The sequence below is a fragment of the Mytilus trossulus genome, chromosome 14 (assembly GCF_036588685.1).
Source record: "Mytilus trossulus isolate FHL-02 chromosome 14, PNRI_Mtr1.1.1.hap1, whole genome shotgun sequence".
Lineage (NCBI taxonomy): Eukaryota > Metazoa > Mollusca > Bivalvia > Mytilida > Mytilidae > Mytilus > Mytilus trossulus.
The window spans coordinates 4,004,036-4,022,144 of record NC_086386.1 but is presented as its reverse complement, the minus strand read 5'-3'; the positions used below and the strand labels follow the sequence as shown (position 1 = coordinate 4,022,144).

General features: G+C 31.4%; 2 protein-coding genes across 2 annotated transcripts; both read left to right on the top strand.

The window, feature by feature from the left end:
* Positions 1 to 3,041: 3,041 nt before the first annotated feature.
* On the top strand, positions 3,042 to 9,831 carry LOC134697066 (uncharacterized). The gene is made up of 7 exons (XM_063559092.1): positions 3,042 to 3,125; positions 3,616 to 3,680; positions 6,007 to 6,115; positions 6,623 to 6,669; positions 7,294 to 7,380; positions 7,974 to 8,060; positions 9,182 to 9,831. Exons 1-7 carry the CDS (start codon positions 3,052 to 3,054, stop codon positions 9,787 to 9,789), a joined length of 1,077 nt encoding a protein of 358 aa, XP_063415162.1. The 5' UTR covers positions 3,042 to 3,051; the 3' UTR covers positions 9,790 to 9,831.
* A 3,670-nt stretch (positions 9,832 to 13,501) lies between these two features.
* Positions 13,502 to 17,859, top strand: LOC134696902 (uncharacterized). Its single transcript, XM_063558867.1, has 5 exons — positions 13,502 to 13,591; positions 14,618 to 14,700; positions 15,727 to 15,910; positions 17,090 to 17,392; positions 17,792 to 17,859. Exons 2-5 carry the CDS (start codon positions 14,677 to 14,679, stop codon positions 17,857 to 17,859), a joined length of 579 nt encoding a protein of 192 aa, XP_063414937.1. The 5' UTR covers positions 13,502 to 13,591; positions 14,618 to 14,676.
* The last annotated feature ends 250 nt before the right edge of the window (positions 17,860 to 18,109 follow it).

The window sequence follows — 18,109 nt, the reverse complement described above, 5'->3', positions numbered from 1 at the left end:
TGAAAATGAGTCTTCAGTTTGTCGTTTGTCGTTTGTTAGTACAAACGCTACATTTGTTTTTAACTTCAACCTGATTAAACGTTTGTAAAATGTCTGTCTTCCATCAACATGTACCTGCATAATTGAAAGTTCAAACAGGGTCAGTAAAGACTTATCAAACGATGTATTTGTTTCTACTTTTGCAGCGCTTAGAAAACAACAACAAACGCGACACAACGTTTACAAAATTTCGGTTAGAAAGAAATGCAGCCACAATGTAGTAGTAGTAAATCGGTTGACTACACCGGTTTTTCTATTTTGTATATAAGAAAGTATGTTGCCTGCAATTAAGACTATTACTAACAGTGTTTCGGGGTTTTTTTTGCTTAAACACTGTTAAGGCATGGTCCCTTTTTCAAAAGTCTCCCAACTATTGTCATAATTTAGCAAGCAATTCTTAAATATTTTTGTTACGTTTTTACGATATGATAGGCCATAGGGTGAATATTTCACTGCAGTATTTGTCGTTTGCAGATTGTTCCAATGTTTTCTCTTATTTTACTAAAATTCAAGGTTGAAGTTAGAAACAAATGTAGCATGTGTGCAAACAAACGATGACCGACAACCTGTAAACTGCGCAAACGTACTTTAGAAACAAATGATCAAAACATGTGCGAGCTTAGCCGTTTTCGTCGTTTGTATCAGAAAGAAATGCAATCTAAGCTATTTAGCGTATCTTTAGATCCGTGGATGCCTGTCAGAGACAGTTTGGAAGTTTTGATTGTGCATATCAAACTATGCAACTTTTAAACTGGCATGAATAATCAAATTAATGGTTATCAGGATCTGTTACTCGCGGTTTTTCTTTCGTATATTTTCAGTTACACACTAAAGAAATATAAGATCAAGTAAGGTTTATTTCTGTTTATTTGTATATTTGTATATTTGCATATTGTTCTGTTTTAATTTAATTAAATTTGATAAGTTTTTGTTTAGCGTGTTGTCGAATGTATGTTTTTACAAATAGCTAGGCCGTTAATAACATTAAGTAATATATTGATCTTTGAACAGCAAATCTGAGGAGATACTTTGTTTGTATTGGCACTTCAGCTTCACAAAAATCTATGCAAATAACGGTTCGTTGTCGTCTCATCTACATGTTTCATGTCGAAATTGTCCGTTAGATTGACTAAAATTCTGAAAAGCAGTAAAGAGGTCAACTAACATACTGTAACCTTGTTAACTTGTGAAGTGGCTTTACCTATACAAGGATTGTAGATATAAAAAAAAAACACTTAAAGAAATTTAGGATAATTTTTAATCTTGATTATCCTCTGAAAATATTTCTTTCCATTTTTTGTTCAACCCTGTATACCACCATTCCCATTTTGAACTTATAAAATCGTCTGAAAGAATGAACTCACGATAATTTACAATTTATAAATAGATGCATACGCTATCAATGTATTGCTATAGGATCCGTACGGCAAATTTTGCTAATAGTGAACAAATAGATAAAAACATGCAATACAGAGGAACAAGTGATCAGTATGCCGCAGTTTCCAATTGAAAATGAGTTTATCGAATTCGGATTTTTTTCAACAAATTGTCGTCATTCTTTTGAGGCAAAACTGTGTGCCACTCCTTGTCGATCTCTTCTTTTGTTATATGAGTTTAAAATATTTCAGACACTTTTCAAAAACATGAATTTATGATATGCAAGATTATGGTATATGTCATTCATGTCTAATACAGGGTATTTACTGTGACATTCTCCATGAAGGGTTTATATCCCCTTAGTCAAAGGCAGGTAATGTCACAGTATATAACCTGTCTGAGACCGTAATTACACATATATTACAGATTTCCACTGTCTAAATGATTTTTTAACACATTCATTATATAGCATGTATATGCATTATAGCATCATGTTTATTGTTACTTACTATTTTGAGTAATCAAATTAAATGCATCTTTTATCTTGACAACTTATTTTTTTTCAGGAAAATGTTTCAATAAAGTTATTATATTTCATGTTTTGTGTTTGTATGTGTGTGTGGCTTTGTCTTTTGCAACCCATTTATTGAAAAACCCAACCTGATATGTTTGTCATACGTGAATGATTTTGCAAGTGTCAGTGATTTTTTTTATCGGGTATGTTATAATTCATAATAACACTTTAAACATTAAATGTAAGTATCTAAAGTGTAAATTGCGTGATTTTGTATTGAAAATGTTTTATAAACTGATGTACCTCATTATTTTCCCTCTGTAAGCCTCTATCATTCCTTAGTACTCTGTATAGATTTTGACTACGTCACATAAAACAGGTCTTATGATGAAGTTTTTAAGGTTCAAATTTGGGATAAAATCGTCGTATATACACCGGCAGTGTCCCGAATAAATACGGACATCTCTGTGTTGTTATCCAATCACAAAATAGGGCCGAAACATACCAAACGGACAGTCAAACTCATAAATCGAAAATAAATTAACAACGCCATGGCTTAAAATGAAAAAGAAAAACAGACAAACAATAATACACATAACACAACATAGAAAACTAAAGAATAAACAACTAGAACCCCACCAAAAACAAGGGATGATCTCAGGTGCTCGAGAAAGGTAAGCAGATCCTACTCCACATTTTGGCATTCGTCGTGTTGCAAACCGGGACTCATTTGTGATCCGTAATAAAATCTAATATTCTTCTAAGTTAAATCAAGAGTAACTATATGTTCCCATTCAAATGCATTGATCATTTGTAGTTTCATGAAGTTAATGTATATTCGGAATGAAATCATAACTTACACAACTTGGAAAATGACATCGTACCGTCTTAGATAGTATCCAACTACGATTATCTATAAAAACAATTAAAGACAAAAACAGAGATTCCTGATTTATGTGGTTCATGTAAATGACGTTTCATTTAGAATTCCTAAAGTGATGATGCACCTGTTATTTTTGTTCTGTTCATTACCGGAAATAGTATACATATCAGTATATAAACTGATAGTTTTAGAATTACGGAAATTATTTCCTTTGTAATTAAATGGTATCATTAAAATAATGAAGATGGTGATATATAATTTTGTTTGGATTTTAGGCTTTGTTCAGAGCGATAAATGTTTTGATGACTTAAGGTAATCTTTATAACTTTTTTTAATAAAGACAATTAGGGAACATATGATATGACTATCAATGATACAATCTAACGCTTCTCTTCATTATTACGAGTTATGAAATTCCAATCTTGAGATTTTAAAAATAGTAGTAATCTAAACAAATACATGTCATCTCGAAATGTTTTCGGACAAATATACTAATGAAAACCCACTGCGACAAAAAATCAAAAAGACACAGAGCAGTATAGTGTTAAGTATTAGTATTTTGAATAAATATCGACATTGATGTGTGGAATATGGACAACACATAAGTAATTTATTTCAGTTTCAAAAGAACGGATTTCTAAAAATTAGCAACTTATATTATGTAATAAAATACTGATGAGTCTTTTGTAGACGAAACGCGCGTCTGGCAAATACTAAATTTATTCTGCTTTCCATGATCAGTTTATATACTGCCCGGCATGTTTTGTTTAAAATATACATTTGTGGTTTTTTTTTTGTACAGCATTGGTGTAACTGGGTCATGGTTTTGTTGTAATAATCATGAAGAAATGAATGACACATGTGTTGGTATGTGTAAAGCAGTAAATATTTAGACATAAACAAATGATAACTTACAAAGACAAGGAAATTCAAATATGCTATACAGAAGATATTAAACACAGTTCTACTTTTATCTCATTATTTACCTCCTGTTTATGGCATAGTTATTCCATGAGGACGTGTTGTCTCTGTGTAAGATCATCTTAATGGCCGAGGGATAGAGGGTGATCTTAAACTGACACATAAAGTCAGAATACGACAACTATTTTACATTCCAGCTGGTCTTAATTTAGATATAAAAAAAATACATTTACGCATCATACAAATTACTAAAGAAAGTCACACAATGATTATAATATACTTTATATATTACTGTATAGTATATACTATATATGAGTCCCGAACACAAAGATTAAATTTGTTAAATGAACATGAACAGGCAGTTTGTATTCAGCCGTCCTGGTTTAAGGGATGACCCGTTGGTCTATGTGCTAAATGTCTGTCTCACCGAAGCGTTGACTACTGGGCTGGTGATACCCTCGGGGACGAAACGTCCACCAGCAGTGGCATCGACCCAGTGGTGTAAATAGTTATCAAATGTACCAGGATTATAATTTAGTACGCCAGGCACGCGTTTCGTCTACATAAGACTCATCATTGTATATTTGACAATGAAACAACTCTCAACAAGAAACCTAATAACCTAGAAATTAACACTTATGAGTCACCATACGGTCATCAACAATGAGAAAAGCAAGAACCGCATAGAAAAGTTGAGAATAAAGAAACAAATAACAAAACGTGTATGACTTTGCCCCTTGCAGACCTGCAGATAAAAATTTCATTAACAGGCGTTACATGAGCACTTTGAAGACGTGTAAGTTGTAAACCATACATAGTGTATGATTTGAATCACTGGTGCATGGACACTTTGAGTTTCAGTTGTATTTTATTTGTTTAATTTCACCAGCACACTTTCTGTCTTTGCTTATTAAAATTTCACGCTGGCATCAATAACTATACTTTTTAAAACAATTACAGTATACATGTATTACTATTCATTAAAAAAAAGCAAATCAGTTCACTAAAGGAGTGACAATTTAAAGTTAAACGGTGTTTTGGTTGTTGCTAAACCACATTCTGATCCCTACTTTATGTGACAAAATGTTCTTTTTCCAATATATGAAAAAGAAAAGTATCCTTCGCAATGCTGAAAGTAAAGAAATACTGGTACCGACGTTTATTTTTCAATTAATAAACACAGGAAAAATAAATAACAAAATCAAATATAATCAAAAAGTAAGACCCCTATCAATTCACCAATGTATGATTTATCCAACCAATGCATGATTTATTCAACCAATAAAAGATGTATGTGAAAAACATTTTTAAAATTTACAGTTACAAAAATACCGAATTCCCAAAAAAAATCTAAAGGGGAAGTCTCTCAGCTAAGGACAAAATCAAAAGCTATAAACACATCAAACGAATGGATAACGACTGTCATGTTACTGTCTTGGTATATACATTTTCTTATGTAGAAAATGGTGGATCAAACCTTGTTTTATAGCTAGCTTATCCTCTAATTTATATAACAGTGACATAACATTCCATTGTATTGACGACAACGTGATTTAAACTAGCAGACATGATAGGTCAAAACGTCAAAAATAGCGGTACACCAATCAACATTGTGTAATATTTAATTTTGGATGTAACGCGTCTTTTGATTGGCTGACGTTATATGTTATCAGCCCATAAACATAATTAAGTCTTCGACCGTGGCGTCATCAATATTTTTCATGGTTTTCTACGATTTAAAATGGAATTGAGAATTAAATAATAAGAAATGACTGTATTTTTTTTATTTTAACATTTTGAAATAACATAAAAAAAAGTGGTGAAAGAATACCAAACCACATAATTAAGATAATTCACAACATCAGTAACCCCACTCTATACGTCAAGGCCATCGTGTAATATTAGTGAAAATGAGTTAGATGACGGCTTTCAGTTTTGCTCCTTTTAGAGTACATGGTATTATCTGAGTTTAGCGTTTCCTTGGTTAGTTTTTTTTCTGTTTATGAGGTTTGAACAAAGATTAAACTACTGTTGCCCTTATGCACTATACCGGTATGGATTTGCCTCCATCGTTGAATGCCGGACGCTATCATTGATTTGTAGATGTATTTATCGTTTATTTTTTATTGACATTTGTCGTATCGAAAATCTCGCTTCATTTCGTCCTTGTATGATCTACTGTTACATGTTCATTGTATTACAGTTCATCGTTAGTATCTATGTTCATAAATTATCATGTACGTTAGTTTTAGAAACGATATATGTCTTATAGAATGTGAAATTGGGTATGTTTCAAAGGATGGATTCCCATGTCAACCCTGTTCACTTGGACTCTGGGGAAGAAAATGTAGAGACATTTGTAGCTGCCAACACAATGAAAGGTATCAAGCCAAAACAAATATCTGTACATTATATTATATTATGAATAATTGGGATCGTGTTATTATATCTTCAACAGATGATACAACTTATGTTGAGTTCTATAAAAAAAATAGTTGAAACTCTTGATTATTGCTTTGAGGAATAAATGAAATTTGTTAGTTTGCTTCAATTAACTGCCTACATTTCACTACTCTGGCATATCACTTGTACAAGCAGCTTTCTCAGTAATTAGAATTTAAAAGAATAGTTTGTCTTAGTTTGATCATGATTTTAATTCTTTGCTTAAGTATTATCACTTATTTTTATTACCTATATTAGTACATTTTCTTTTTACGACCTAGTTACCGATATTTGGTAGTAGATTTAACTAATGTCTAAGAATGCTGTCAATTAAAACAGGCTCAATAAAGAAATTATTATGCTAAATGTCGAGGTCATGATGTCGGTAGGTTTTTTTCTCGTTGTGTTTACACTTTTTTTTTTTTATCAATTTCGATATATTGCAGATGTGATATTGTGTATGGATGTGTTGAGGTGACAACTGTTATAACAGGTATGGCTTAATTTCAAAACTTAAGCATCATTGGTAAACAAAAACCAAGAACATTAAGAGAGATAGGCGTTCATTTGTTCTAAAACAATAGTATTTATGGTTTAAGTATATCTATAGTACAGTCGTTAATCTGATACATTATTAGATAGGGAAATAAAGTGCTGGTTTTTTTTCACATTACTATAAATAAAATTCAATTGACATTATCCTCAAATGAAAAGGATTGACAATCAATTTTAAGTATAAGGACGGAAGCACAACAAATGATTTTTTTTTCTAAATGCCTTACCATGATGCATACTGTGTATGAACCAAATGAATCTGCAGAACTCTAGTTACCAATTAATCAATTGTAAATGTTTCGCTTCTAAAATATTTGGTTAACATAATCCTCAATTTCGTTTTTGATTTTCCAACAAAGTGCTATAAATCACAATAAAACGCACACAAATGGTTCCTTTCCAAAAAGAAAGGAAACTTGTTTACACAATATTTATGTGAAAAATATATCAAGAGATTATATAATATTGATGTTAATAACATTTTATGATGAAACATGTTTTTAAATATTTCATCAAATATAATTTGTTCTTTATTACATATCTATGGGCGATATTGTTTCAGACAAGTTGGACAGTACTTCTACAGATTCCAAGGATACAACATATGTTATGACGACAGTTGACAGTTTCTCAGCAAGTCATAAAAATGGTATAAACACTTTTGATTCGTAAAGAGCATATTTATTCATGCCACGCGCTATAAGAATAACAGACTTATTTTACCATACCATATTTCTTTCAAATTGAAAACATGCAATGTATGTACAAACAAAATTTTAATTATTCGTTGCAACATGACAAACGTAAAGGATGAGTGAATAAAAATAAGAAAATTCAGTATCATTGCCAATATGAAACACAATGAAAAAGAGACTAATAACTTAAATTCTAGCGTTTTTCTTCAACAATGAGTAAATTCTATACCATATAGTAAAAATAAAAGTTTCAAACATAGCAAAATGCCAAACAATTTAAATAAGCAAATCAGCCGCTTATTTATTTACTTCACAGTTAACGAAAACAAATCTGCATATTTCTGAAGGTGTTACGTGTCTGTATACGAAACTTGCGTCCGTCCTACTTCATTGTTAGCAACATAACTTAATGAGAAGTATCCTCCTACATTTCTAATATTTTACAAAATATTTACGTAAAATCTCTTCACATTGAAATATGTTGCTAAAATACCAGATACAAAATTAGTTCTAAATTAAAACAATATTGGCCAAACTTTATTTTCAGAAAAGTTGGAGAGTACATTTACAGAGACAAAAGAATCAACACATGTTATGACAACATTTGATAGTTTATCAGCAGATGACAAAAAGGGTATGTAAATTATAGTTTAATTTAAAGTATATCTATTTCGTGCACCTGTTATTAAATAGAAATCATATAATACCAGATATAGTTTATTTAAAATGAAAAACGACTTGATTATACATACATATGGGTAAAAAACCTGTCGTTGTTTGTGTTTGCAAAGCAAGAGCATTTAACTTCGTTTGCAATATTCGACTTTGACAGGAAGAATGTCAGATTCTGATGCAATTTGGATGTAACAATTTTTTTCATTGGCTAAAAGTGACCGTCAAATCCACAGTTGACCAGGCGTACCTAAGGAGGGACCCGCCAGTTTGAATTGATTGAATCAACAAATGTTCGATTACTACGATATATCCAGTTTGTAAGTTTTCATTTGTATGACGTCACGTTTAGCTTTGACGTCTTTGTGCCAAAATCATTCATGAAGTTTCGCGTTTTTTTTTTCTATTTTTCAAATTTAGACATATTTTCAAGTTTTATCGTATTTTTTCTTTTTGTAATGCATTAGAATCGGAATAATAGTACTGCAGTTGAAGAGTTGCCACCGTCAATTTTGTCTAAACTTGTCAACCTTTGAACTTTGCACACCAATTTTTGATAAATTAAGTGTAAATTTTCTCTCGTCATCCTGACCTCGGAACGGCCGTTGTAAGTTTATTTTTTTAGAAAAAAGGTGCCAGTTTTATGTTATCAATTCAAATTGCAGTTTCCAGCTACATGTATAATCTTTGGTACTTTTACAGGGATTTTTAGACCTATTGAAGTAACCATATCTTGAAAAAGTGTTTGTAATTAAATTTGCTTTTTTCCACAAAAAAAATACCTTTTTATATTTCACTAAACTTAAATGTTAATTGTAGAAACCTATCATGCTGCGCAAGCTAGCTGCTGATACTTTGGTTCGTTTTGTGTATTCGTTATCTTAGTCTTCTATTCAAAGAGATCAGAATAGAGCGTTTCCTAGATCTTACCCGTCTTATGTGACGCCGGTAAACACATAGGTGTTTGTAAATGATAAAGAACAAACGATAAAGCAATGGATTTGATATGGAATATTTTAAGGAAAGCCATAATTTCCAAATTTAATCCTTTACATTTACCTTCACGTTACAATTTCTTTTCAGATGGATTTTTTCTAAAAAGAGAACTTATCATATATTCAATAAGTGCAGGAAGCATAGTAGTAATGGTTGCTCTAGCATCATGTTGTTTCAAATACAAAAGGAAAGCTGAACATTTAAATAAATCAAAATTCCCAGGAACACACCATGAACAAGTACCTTCCGATCAAACAAATGATCAATTTGATGACGAAAGTAATACTTATGAATCAATTAATGAAGATAATATGATTTGCAATGGCACGTTTATTCGCAGCATTATCGGAAGTGAAAATATTAATCATGATGACATTTATCTAACAGTTGAACAAGATGTAAGTGGTAGTTTATATTCTGAAGAAGATTTAGCTGATGCTGTCAATAACGACTATCTAAATCCTTATCAGCATATAATAGAGGTCGATGTGCATGGTTATCGACTTTTGGAGAGTGAGTCCAATCAAAAATTGGTGGAAATATCTCCAGAAAGTTCTGCAAGCAGGATGGCTGATCCACCAAGTGGAAAGGATTGTTTTCAAACCACAGATACAAACCCACTGACAATAGGTGTACTTATGACAACAAATTCAGGAAATTTTAAAGACAGAGAAGAAAAGCAAAGCAAATTCTAAAACTCAATTATTAATCATCGTCTTGTATTGGTATTGCTTACATTAGAGGTAGACTGGTGGAAGATATTTCTGTATGTTATATTGTTTGCAATAAAAAATATCTTTTTCTGAAAGAAGAATGTTTGAATTTCGAGCATGCGACATTAATTTCCACGACGCGAGACATATGGATCGTATCCCGACGTCAGAGGCGACCTCCGAAACGTCAACATTTTAGTCTATGGTTAAAGATCTTTTACACTATATTAAACTTTCATGGAATTTTTATTTGAACAGAAGCTTGTTTAAAATATAAAAACAATATCCAGAGCAAAATCTTGAAAAAAAATATTTTTATTTTTCTGTATTTACTGATAACTGAAAATAGTATGTTCATTCTTCAATGTCTTTATCAAACCTTTAATGATAAGTAATGAAATTGAGATAGATCTTGTTTTTGGCCTGAATACAGTACATATCGAGTACTTGAAATCATAGCCAATAATATTTACGTTACCATTTTTTCTGTACAAGATGTGAATTTAGACAGTAAGTGTCTCTCCAGTAATGATCTAGGTCAAAAACTTTATACAAATTGTTAAGAGATGATAACACAATATAAAATACAAAATAAACCCGATCAAGAAATTAGAGATATGCATGAGGAAGATACGTTCCATTTTAAATAAATTTTGTAACTTACATCTAAGCTAATTTAAATGAACCATATCCGTCCAACTTTCTACAAAAGACTTGAAAGTCTACAAATCATGGTTTAAATTTCTGTAGTGAGTTTTTACTCATTTAACAATAAGAGGGGAAAATCCTCTTAAGTATAAAAGTGGGACGAACAATACCAGAGGGATAGCAACATAGAACACTAACGAATAAGCGACACAGACCCCACCACAAACTGGGGGTGATCGCAGGTGCTCCGGAAGGGTAAGCAGATCCTGCTCCACATATGGCACCCGTCGTGTTGCTTATGATTTACAAATCCGGTTAATAGTCTTATTCGGTTTGTCACATTCGTGAAAAGGGAAGGGGAGCACAATTGGTTTCCATTGGAATTCTGACAGTCTGTTGAAAAGACGTCCTCCAAACGTTACAAATATGTTGTCAATCAAGAAATCAAGCATCTTGATAATGTCAGTTTCAGAAAAAAAAATGTTTGAATCAGAGTGATGGTTTACAAAGTAGGATTTATCCCTCACTAAGACAAGATACTTGTTTCTACGTTCATACCAACTATTTCAATTTGTCTTTCAGTTTGGAATGGGGAAAACTTGTGTGAAGTGTAGAAAAGTTTAATGTTTTAATAATATTGCAAGATGAGAGAGTCTTGGGAGGATTTTGTTAGTATCCACATCTGTCTCACGCCACATCAAAAATATGCAGTTTAACAATAACTTTGGTACCCGGCTTTGATTGCTGATAAAATAGATGTTAATAATTTAGAAAGAGGTTTTGTGGAGCACTTAGAAGACCCAGCAATATACCATTGTTTGTAAGGACACTTGTGTAATTTAGGTATCCAATACAGTTTTCATCTTTGGTTGAAATTCCAAAAGAACATAGATGATTGTCCTTTCTTCTTTAGCAAGTGTCGTGGGGGTATATGTTGAGTTTCAAAGTGAATTGTCAATACATCATTCATTTATCAAGCAGTTTATGTTATGATATTTACACATAGAAACGATGCTGTTTCGGGCTTTATCTGCAGGGACAACAACATATCTGTCATGGAGGTACGACAGGTGTTTCGCAACATTTTGGTCTTTAAAAATTGACGTTGCGTGGGTATTGTTAGACCCATTTAGTTTCCTAATTCGGATGTGTATTAACAACCTCACAGCCTTAATCCATTCGGAAAGAGTATCTACATCTTCTTTTTCGCGTTTAGTCCAATGGCTGGCATAACCTGCGACTGAATCCATCAGTATTTTGAAGTTGTATTTCGAATTGATGTATTTAGCCTCACTATATTTTGGACCTTTCGATAACAAATTTTGCAGAGAAGTGTTATTGACAATGTTAAGGTCTCCGGTACTAACGTGGCCAGCCGGATTATCTGTGAATTAGGAACAAGCACAGGTTAAATCAGGAGGTTAGACTTGAGGTCGTCAATGTTCAAATCCTGCAAAACGTGTTTGTCATTGAAAATTTTAGTTGCAATTGCTTTGGTATAGGTATAAGAAATTGTTAGTACGAACTGATGTTTTAAATAAGGAGGTTTTTTCGACTGAACTAATTTATGATGAAGGATATAGCCTAAGTAGCTGTAAGTTTTTATTGGTTTGAATGAGGGTTTGTAACAGTGGTTTCCAAACATAAATTGAACAGATAATGGAGTTTGAAAGGGTAATGAGTTTCGTGCAAATGTGATGAATACCTTACGATTTTTTTATAAATGGCAGCAAGTCATGAATAGAGAAATCATGCAAAGTATGTGATGTTTAATGACGATGACCATGACTTCGTCAACGTCGAGGTTTAGAGTTAAAAATATTCATCACATTCACCGAGCTACAAGAAGGACTTGATAGAATACCTATGCCATCAATATTGCAACCATATGGTGTCGCAATACCCAATTGTCGAATCACAAAAGAACATATCGATTAAAAATGGTTTCATTAGCTTGAGATATTATGTTCTGCATTATAAATATGAACACATCACAATTTTACCTTTGATAACTAATCACCCACTGATTTGACGCCACTGCTGGTGGACGTTTCGTCCCCGAGGATATCAGCCGTTTTTGGCACAACTTTTAGAAAATTTTCTCAATGCTCTTTAACTTTATACTTGTTTGTCTTTCTAACTATTGTGATCCGTGCGTCGTTGTTCAGTCTTTTGTATACGAAACATGCGTATGGCGAATCAAATTATAAGCCTGGTACCTTTGATAACAATTTACACCACTGGGTCGATACCACTGCTGGTGGACGTTTTTATCTTTTGTGATCCTAGCGTCACTGATGATTCTTATATAGACGATACTCGCCTCAGACGTATCAAATCATAAGTCTGGTACCTTTGGTAACTAATTATAAAAGGCAGATATGTATTAAACCAAAGTACGAGTCAAGAAAGTAAATAGATATTTTGTAGAGTTAATTACGTTTACAAATATATGATCTTGGGCAAATTCTTTACTTATACAAAATATGCAGGAGATGCATGTACCAAAAAAAAAGATAAAAGGTCAAAAAGAACCAACCAATATCAAAGGGATATTAGTATATACTTTGTATATAAAAGGTTACCTATTTAAAAAGTTTAGTCAGGATTAATCAGAAAATAAAAGAAAATAAATGCATTTTATTTTTGTTTATGGGTAAAAATATAAAACGTCAAACTGTGTAATGTTTGCACCTTTAATATCCTTTCAACTAATGTCCGTGTAGTGTGTTAATACAATCAATATGATTTCACATTATTTGTTTTTGTTTAGATGTGTGCGAACGACGAATTTTGGGAAGTTCAGTCTTATAACGGGAGGGAAATTCCAATTACTGTATGATGGCAAATCTTTTCTTCTGATCTGTCACTGATTTGAACAGTACTAAAATTAATGAAGAAAAGTGTGTACCCGTACATAATATATATAAAACCGAAAGCAGATAAAGTTTGTAAACATGCCCGTGATCACCTTTACATTACCCTTTAAAAATGTTTACCTGTCATCAATAGGCTCCTGTATTGAAATGTATACATACATGATTACAAACCGGTGTCACACTCTTATGCACAAATATTCAAGCATGCTAACTGATAAGCGTAAATATTTGGAAAGTATATATATATAACAAAATAAGTAAGTAACTTATATTGGATAACTACGATCTTAGATATATGTTTATCATAAAAAAATGCATAAATGAAAACAGCATATGGTTGTTAAATTTATAAAACCTTAAAATGTTACATTTACTTAGTGTAGGTCGAATAACTCATTTTTTGTTTGTTTTGACATGTTATACGTAGATCTATATAATATTTATAATGTTTGTGTTAGAAAGTGCAGCTATCGAAAGAAGTGGACAATATAATCTACTATATGTAACTTATCATTAGGATAATGAACCCTCAATAAACATAAAAATTGTCAGGAAATTAATATATGTGGTTCTCATAGTAACCACACTAAAGCAAACAATAAAAGAAGAGTAACGGAATAATATTGATACATTTTTAATCACGAGTCAAAGAAACACCTACAACACCATAGCCTAAAAGTATTAGGCGAAGGACAAAAAGCCCATAAAATACTAGAAAGAAATCAGTTTAGAATTTAAAATGTATAATTATACTGGTGAATAAACTTTTTGTGTGTGGGACTTTAAAACTGGGATTTCAAAAATGTGTCATTTTGTATAAATATGTCTAGCATTTTAACGTCAATGGGTATTTGTTTTACATTGTTAAAAATAATAAACCAGTTTTTAAAAGCTTCCTCGTTTTATTTTTTATCAGTACACTAACAAAATGTACATACACGATTATAAAGTCGGTGACCTATTATTGCTTATATACCCACCTCATTTGAAATTAAATAAAAAACGGAATTAACTATAAAATAATATTATCAGTTCCGTATTTCCATTATTATACTGGTTTGTAATATACAACAAAAACATACAAAAATAACAGTAACATTAAAATAATAATAAACAATATAAATAAATACTGTATTGTTCTGTGCTTCAAGGTTAATTATATTAACAACCAAATGGTGAAGAAAACTCTCGAACTTTAAAGTCTTTTTTCAATTATAGTATGATATTCTATCATAAAAAGAATGAAAAAAAACGATTTATCAGTATAATACATGTATCTGTAGATGCAAATTAAAGAAGAAGTAATGTGTTGTGTTGTTTGAACAAGTGGTAAACGCTCACAATGTATGTACTTCATAGTTTGTTGGTGAGTATAATGGTCATAAGACATGTTACAATCTGGCTATAAAACTTTATGATATCGTTATATTTGCATCCGACACATATACTTGAAGGTTATTTATGAAATTCGTTGTCAGGCTTAAATCGATCAAGATGGGAAAACTAAGACAAGGTTTCTTAAAGGATACACATGTAGCGATTATTATTGATAATCACGTTCTCAAAGTTTACAACGTTATGTTTTGATAAAAAATGAATGTAGACTAGCTTTGGCAAACAATTTTCTATAAAAAAGTATATAACGAATATTTCTCAGCATTGGATTTATTTCCATCGAAATACACGTTAACTTATATTACATGTTCGTTTGAAAATAAAGCTTGAAATCGTAGGTAGGTCATTTTCATAATTTCTTTCAAGTCCTGTAACATAATTTGGGCTTATATGATCCATTCACGTTCTGACTGTCAGAAAAAAATTCTGAGGTATCTTAATAATTGACGGTAAATTGTTCATTGCATGTCAAAGAACAAGTCTTGAACAGGAGCATTTGATCACGCCGAACAGCAAACTATTTAGAGTAAACCCATTAAAACATATTTTTATCAATCAGATGTTAACTCTAAATTTGGATATATAGTGAAAGATTCCTCCCAAAAGACTATCATTCACTATAAAGATGTCAATTAACATTTTGTGTTGAATTTACAACATAATAAATCTGATTTTGATCCATTTATTTGAAAGTCAGAAGAAAGTAAATTTTTATTTTATCTAAATTCAACTAAGGTATTTACAAAATACAATCATTATATGTGTGTTCTATTTCTATTCGTCTATTTAGCATAAGATCCCATTTGACATTCTTAAGTTTATATTATACTTCACTATACTAGTGTGTGTGCCAATAGCAAACGTAATGTGATTGAATAAATATTATCTTTATCTATTCTTTAAAACAATAACAGTATTATGTAGTTATCGCTATGCCATGTGATTTCTAAAAAAACAGTTTCAGACAGAATCGAATTTATACTTATCTATATTTCAGATCTCTCTAGTGACGTCCACGACTTATTCATACAATTTAAAATGTCCGGATGTATCTCAGAGACCACTAAGAGCATCAGCATATTGTGCAAGCAGTTTTAGATCAGAATACACGTGTCTCTATGATACAAATAGGCTATGGTTTTCTGAGCAGTGTGACAAGAATCCAGATTATGTAACGCGTGGTAAGTTATTAGATAATTATAGGAGTTTGTAAGGGTTTGAAAAGGCTGATTAGTTGATCTGATATGTTCATAAATGTATGCTTGTTTTTTGTTTTAAACATTTTAATTTTTCTATGTAATTTGCTATACAATACATATAATATATTTATAGAGATTAATGGAAAACACAAAAAAAGAGAAAATACACAATTTAAAAAATAGCAATGACAAGCATGCGTGATATCTCACTTGGACCTCATTCAAAAATTCATGATAAGGTAGCTGTAAAACCATGTATGTGCATATTTTAAGTTAGGACCCTATAATTTAATCGCTGTCGTTTGTTGATGTGTTACATAATTTGGTTTTTCATTCAAATTTTGTACATAAATAAGGCCGTAAGTTTTTCATCTGTCATTGCGTGTCTTTTATAGCTGACTATGCGGTATAGGAATTGCTCATTGTTAAGAGCAGTATATTGGCCTATAGCTTCTTATGTCTTATGGTGGAGAGTTGTCTTATTGACAATGATACCACATCTTCTTTTGTTGTATATAATCAAACATATACGCCGGTATCAAAAAGTACAATAACATAAATATCGAACTCAGGAATATAAAAGTTATGTACTTTTGTTGTATCAATTTTAATTATACTCTCACTGAAAAACTATTAACTCTCAGAAGAAGAAAAATCTTCCACTATGTGTAACTAATTGTTCATAACAAATATACAAAAGACATTTCTATAGGATCAATTGTTAAAACCTTTTAGGGTAAATGATAACTCTTGAACGACACAAAATATACAGTAGCATATTAAACTGCTATCAATGGGAGATCAGATTAACTGTAAATCCAAGAATTTTGACCTTTCGAACAATGTTGTGAGAGTGTAGAGTCCTAATAGAATATAAATATAGATGTGAGTGGTTGTTAAAAGATTTGTTTAAAGCTGTGTTCAAGCCAGCTGACATCAATAAACAACTGACCACACACAATATAGACCAAAAATTACAAAGATTACAACAGGCCACTTCAAAAATAAGGATGTTTGAATTTCATTTGTTTTAGAAGATTACATCAGATTATCTCAGTTATAACCATTGATTAATATGCATATTTTTTTTTAATATACAGCAGTTGTAAAATTACTTTAATATGATTGTAGTTTTATGGCTTTAAATGTTACTTTTTTTAGGCGAAAAATATGTAGTAACTGGACGTCTTAGAAATGTCGATTGTTCGTCAGAACGATATCAGCCTTTTCCATTATGGTCTAATGTTAGTGGAGTTTGCCTGTTTAAAAAGACGCTATGTAAAGGAGAGGGTCAAGTTGTCTTTGATAATGGTACCCTTATTTCAGATGGAGCGTGCCGCTGTGATTACACAAGAGGCTTTAAATTTATTCAACAACCGAAACACAACTGCTTTTGTATACCATCAACTGAAGATTGTTCCTGTCACATCAGTAAATGTGCTACTGGCTCTATTTTATCACCAGGTATATATTAGACACAAATATAAAGCATACTGATAATTGATAACCTAAATATATGTTTCATTTCATACGTACAGAAATAGAAAAAAGGTAGAGGCAAGTCCTATCAATAGTAAAGTAACAGTATTACTTCATATATGTTTTAGAACACACATAAACTTGTATTTGAATTAGTGATTAAGCAAATCTTACAACTCGGAGTTATTGTTATGATAAACGAATAACTGTCATGTATTTGGTATAACTGAGCATCAAATAATAAACGAGAGGTCGTTATGATGTTTAAGATGTCAAAATACTTGTCTATATTATTCGAATGATATAAAGCAGAAAAAAATTAACAAATACAAATTTCTTATTGAGTTATGAATTATTTACTTTTTATATCCTACTGTTTTACAGATTATGAATGTGTAGGAGTAACATATCAAAATGAATCAAAATGTCCTGCTATTGGGGAGAAAAGGTAGAGCTACTTATATGCATAGCTTAATATCCAAAATGTGGCAATATTATCATTGCGTTTTGTTTTTGTGCTTTGAAAAATAAGGGGAATGAAAATTGGAATACTAATTCCGTGACAAAATATAAAAATACTATTAGACAGTACCAAATTTAAAACGGACAACAATACCTACAGTTAAGATTGCCATGACAAACAACAGTCATTGTGGGGCTTTTTTGTGACAAGCGGTATTGGCCTTATTTATTGTTCAAAAC

Coding starts and splice junctions, on each gene's coding strand:
- LOC134697066 (XM_063559092.1), top strand. CDS start 3,052: ATGAAGATGGTGATATATAATTTTGTTTGGATTTTAGGCTTTGTTCAG. Junction 6,116..6,622: donor AGCTGCCAACACAATGAAAG/GTATCAAGCCAA, acceptor GATATATTGCAG/ATGTGATATTGTGTATGGAT. Junction 7,381..7,973: donor CTCAGCAAGTCATAAAAATG/GTATAAACACTT, acceptor CTTTATTTTCAG/AAAAGTTGGAGAGTACATTT.
- LOC134696902 (XM_063558867.1), top strand. CDS start 14,677: ATGTATGTACTTCATAGTTTGTTG. Junction 15,911..17,089: donor TCCAGATTATGTAACGCGTG/GTAAGTTATTAG, acceptor TACTTTTTTTAG/GCGAAAAATATGTAGTAACT. Junction 17,393..17,791: donor TGGCTCTATTTTATCACCAG/GTATATATTAGA, acceptor ACTGTTTTACAG/ATTATGAATGTGTAGGAGTA.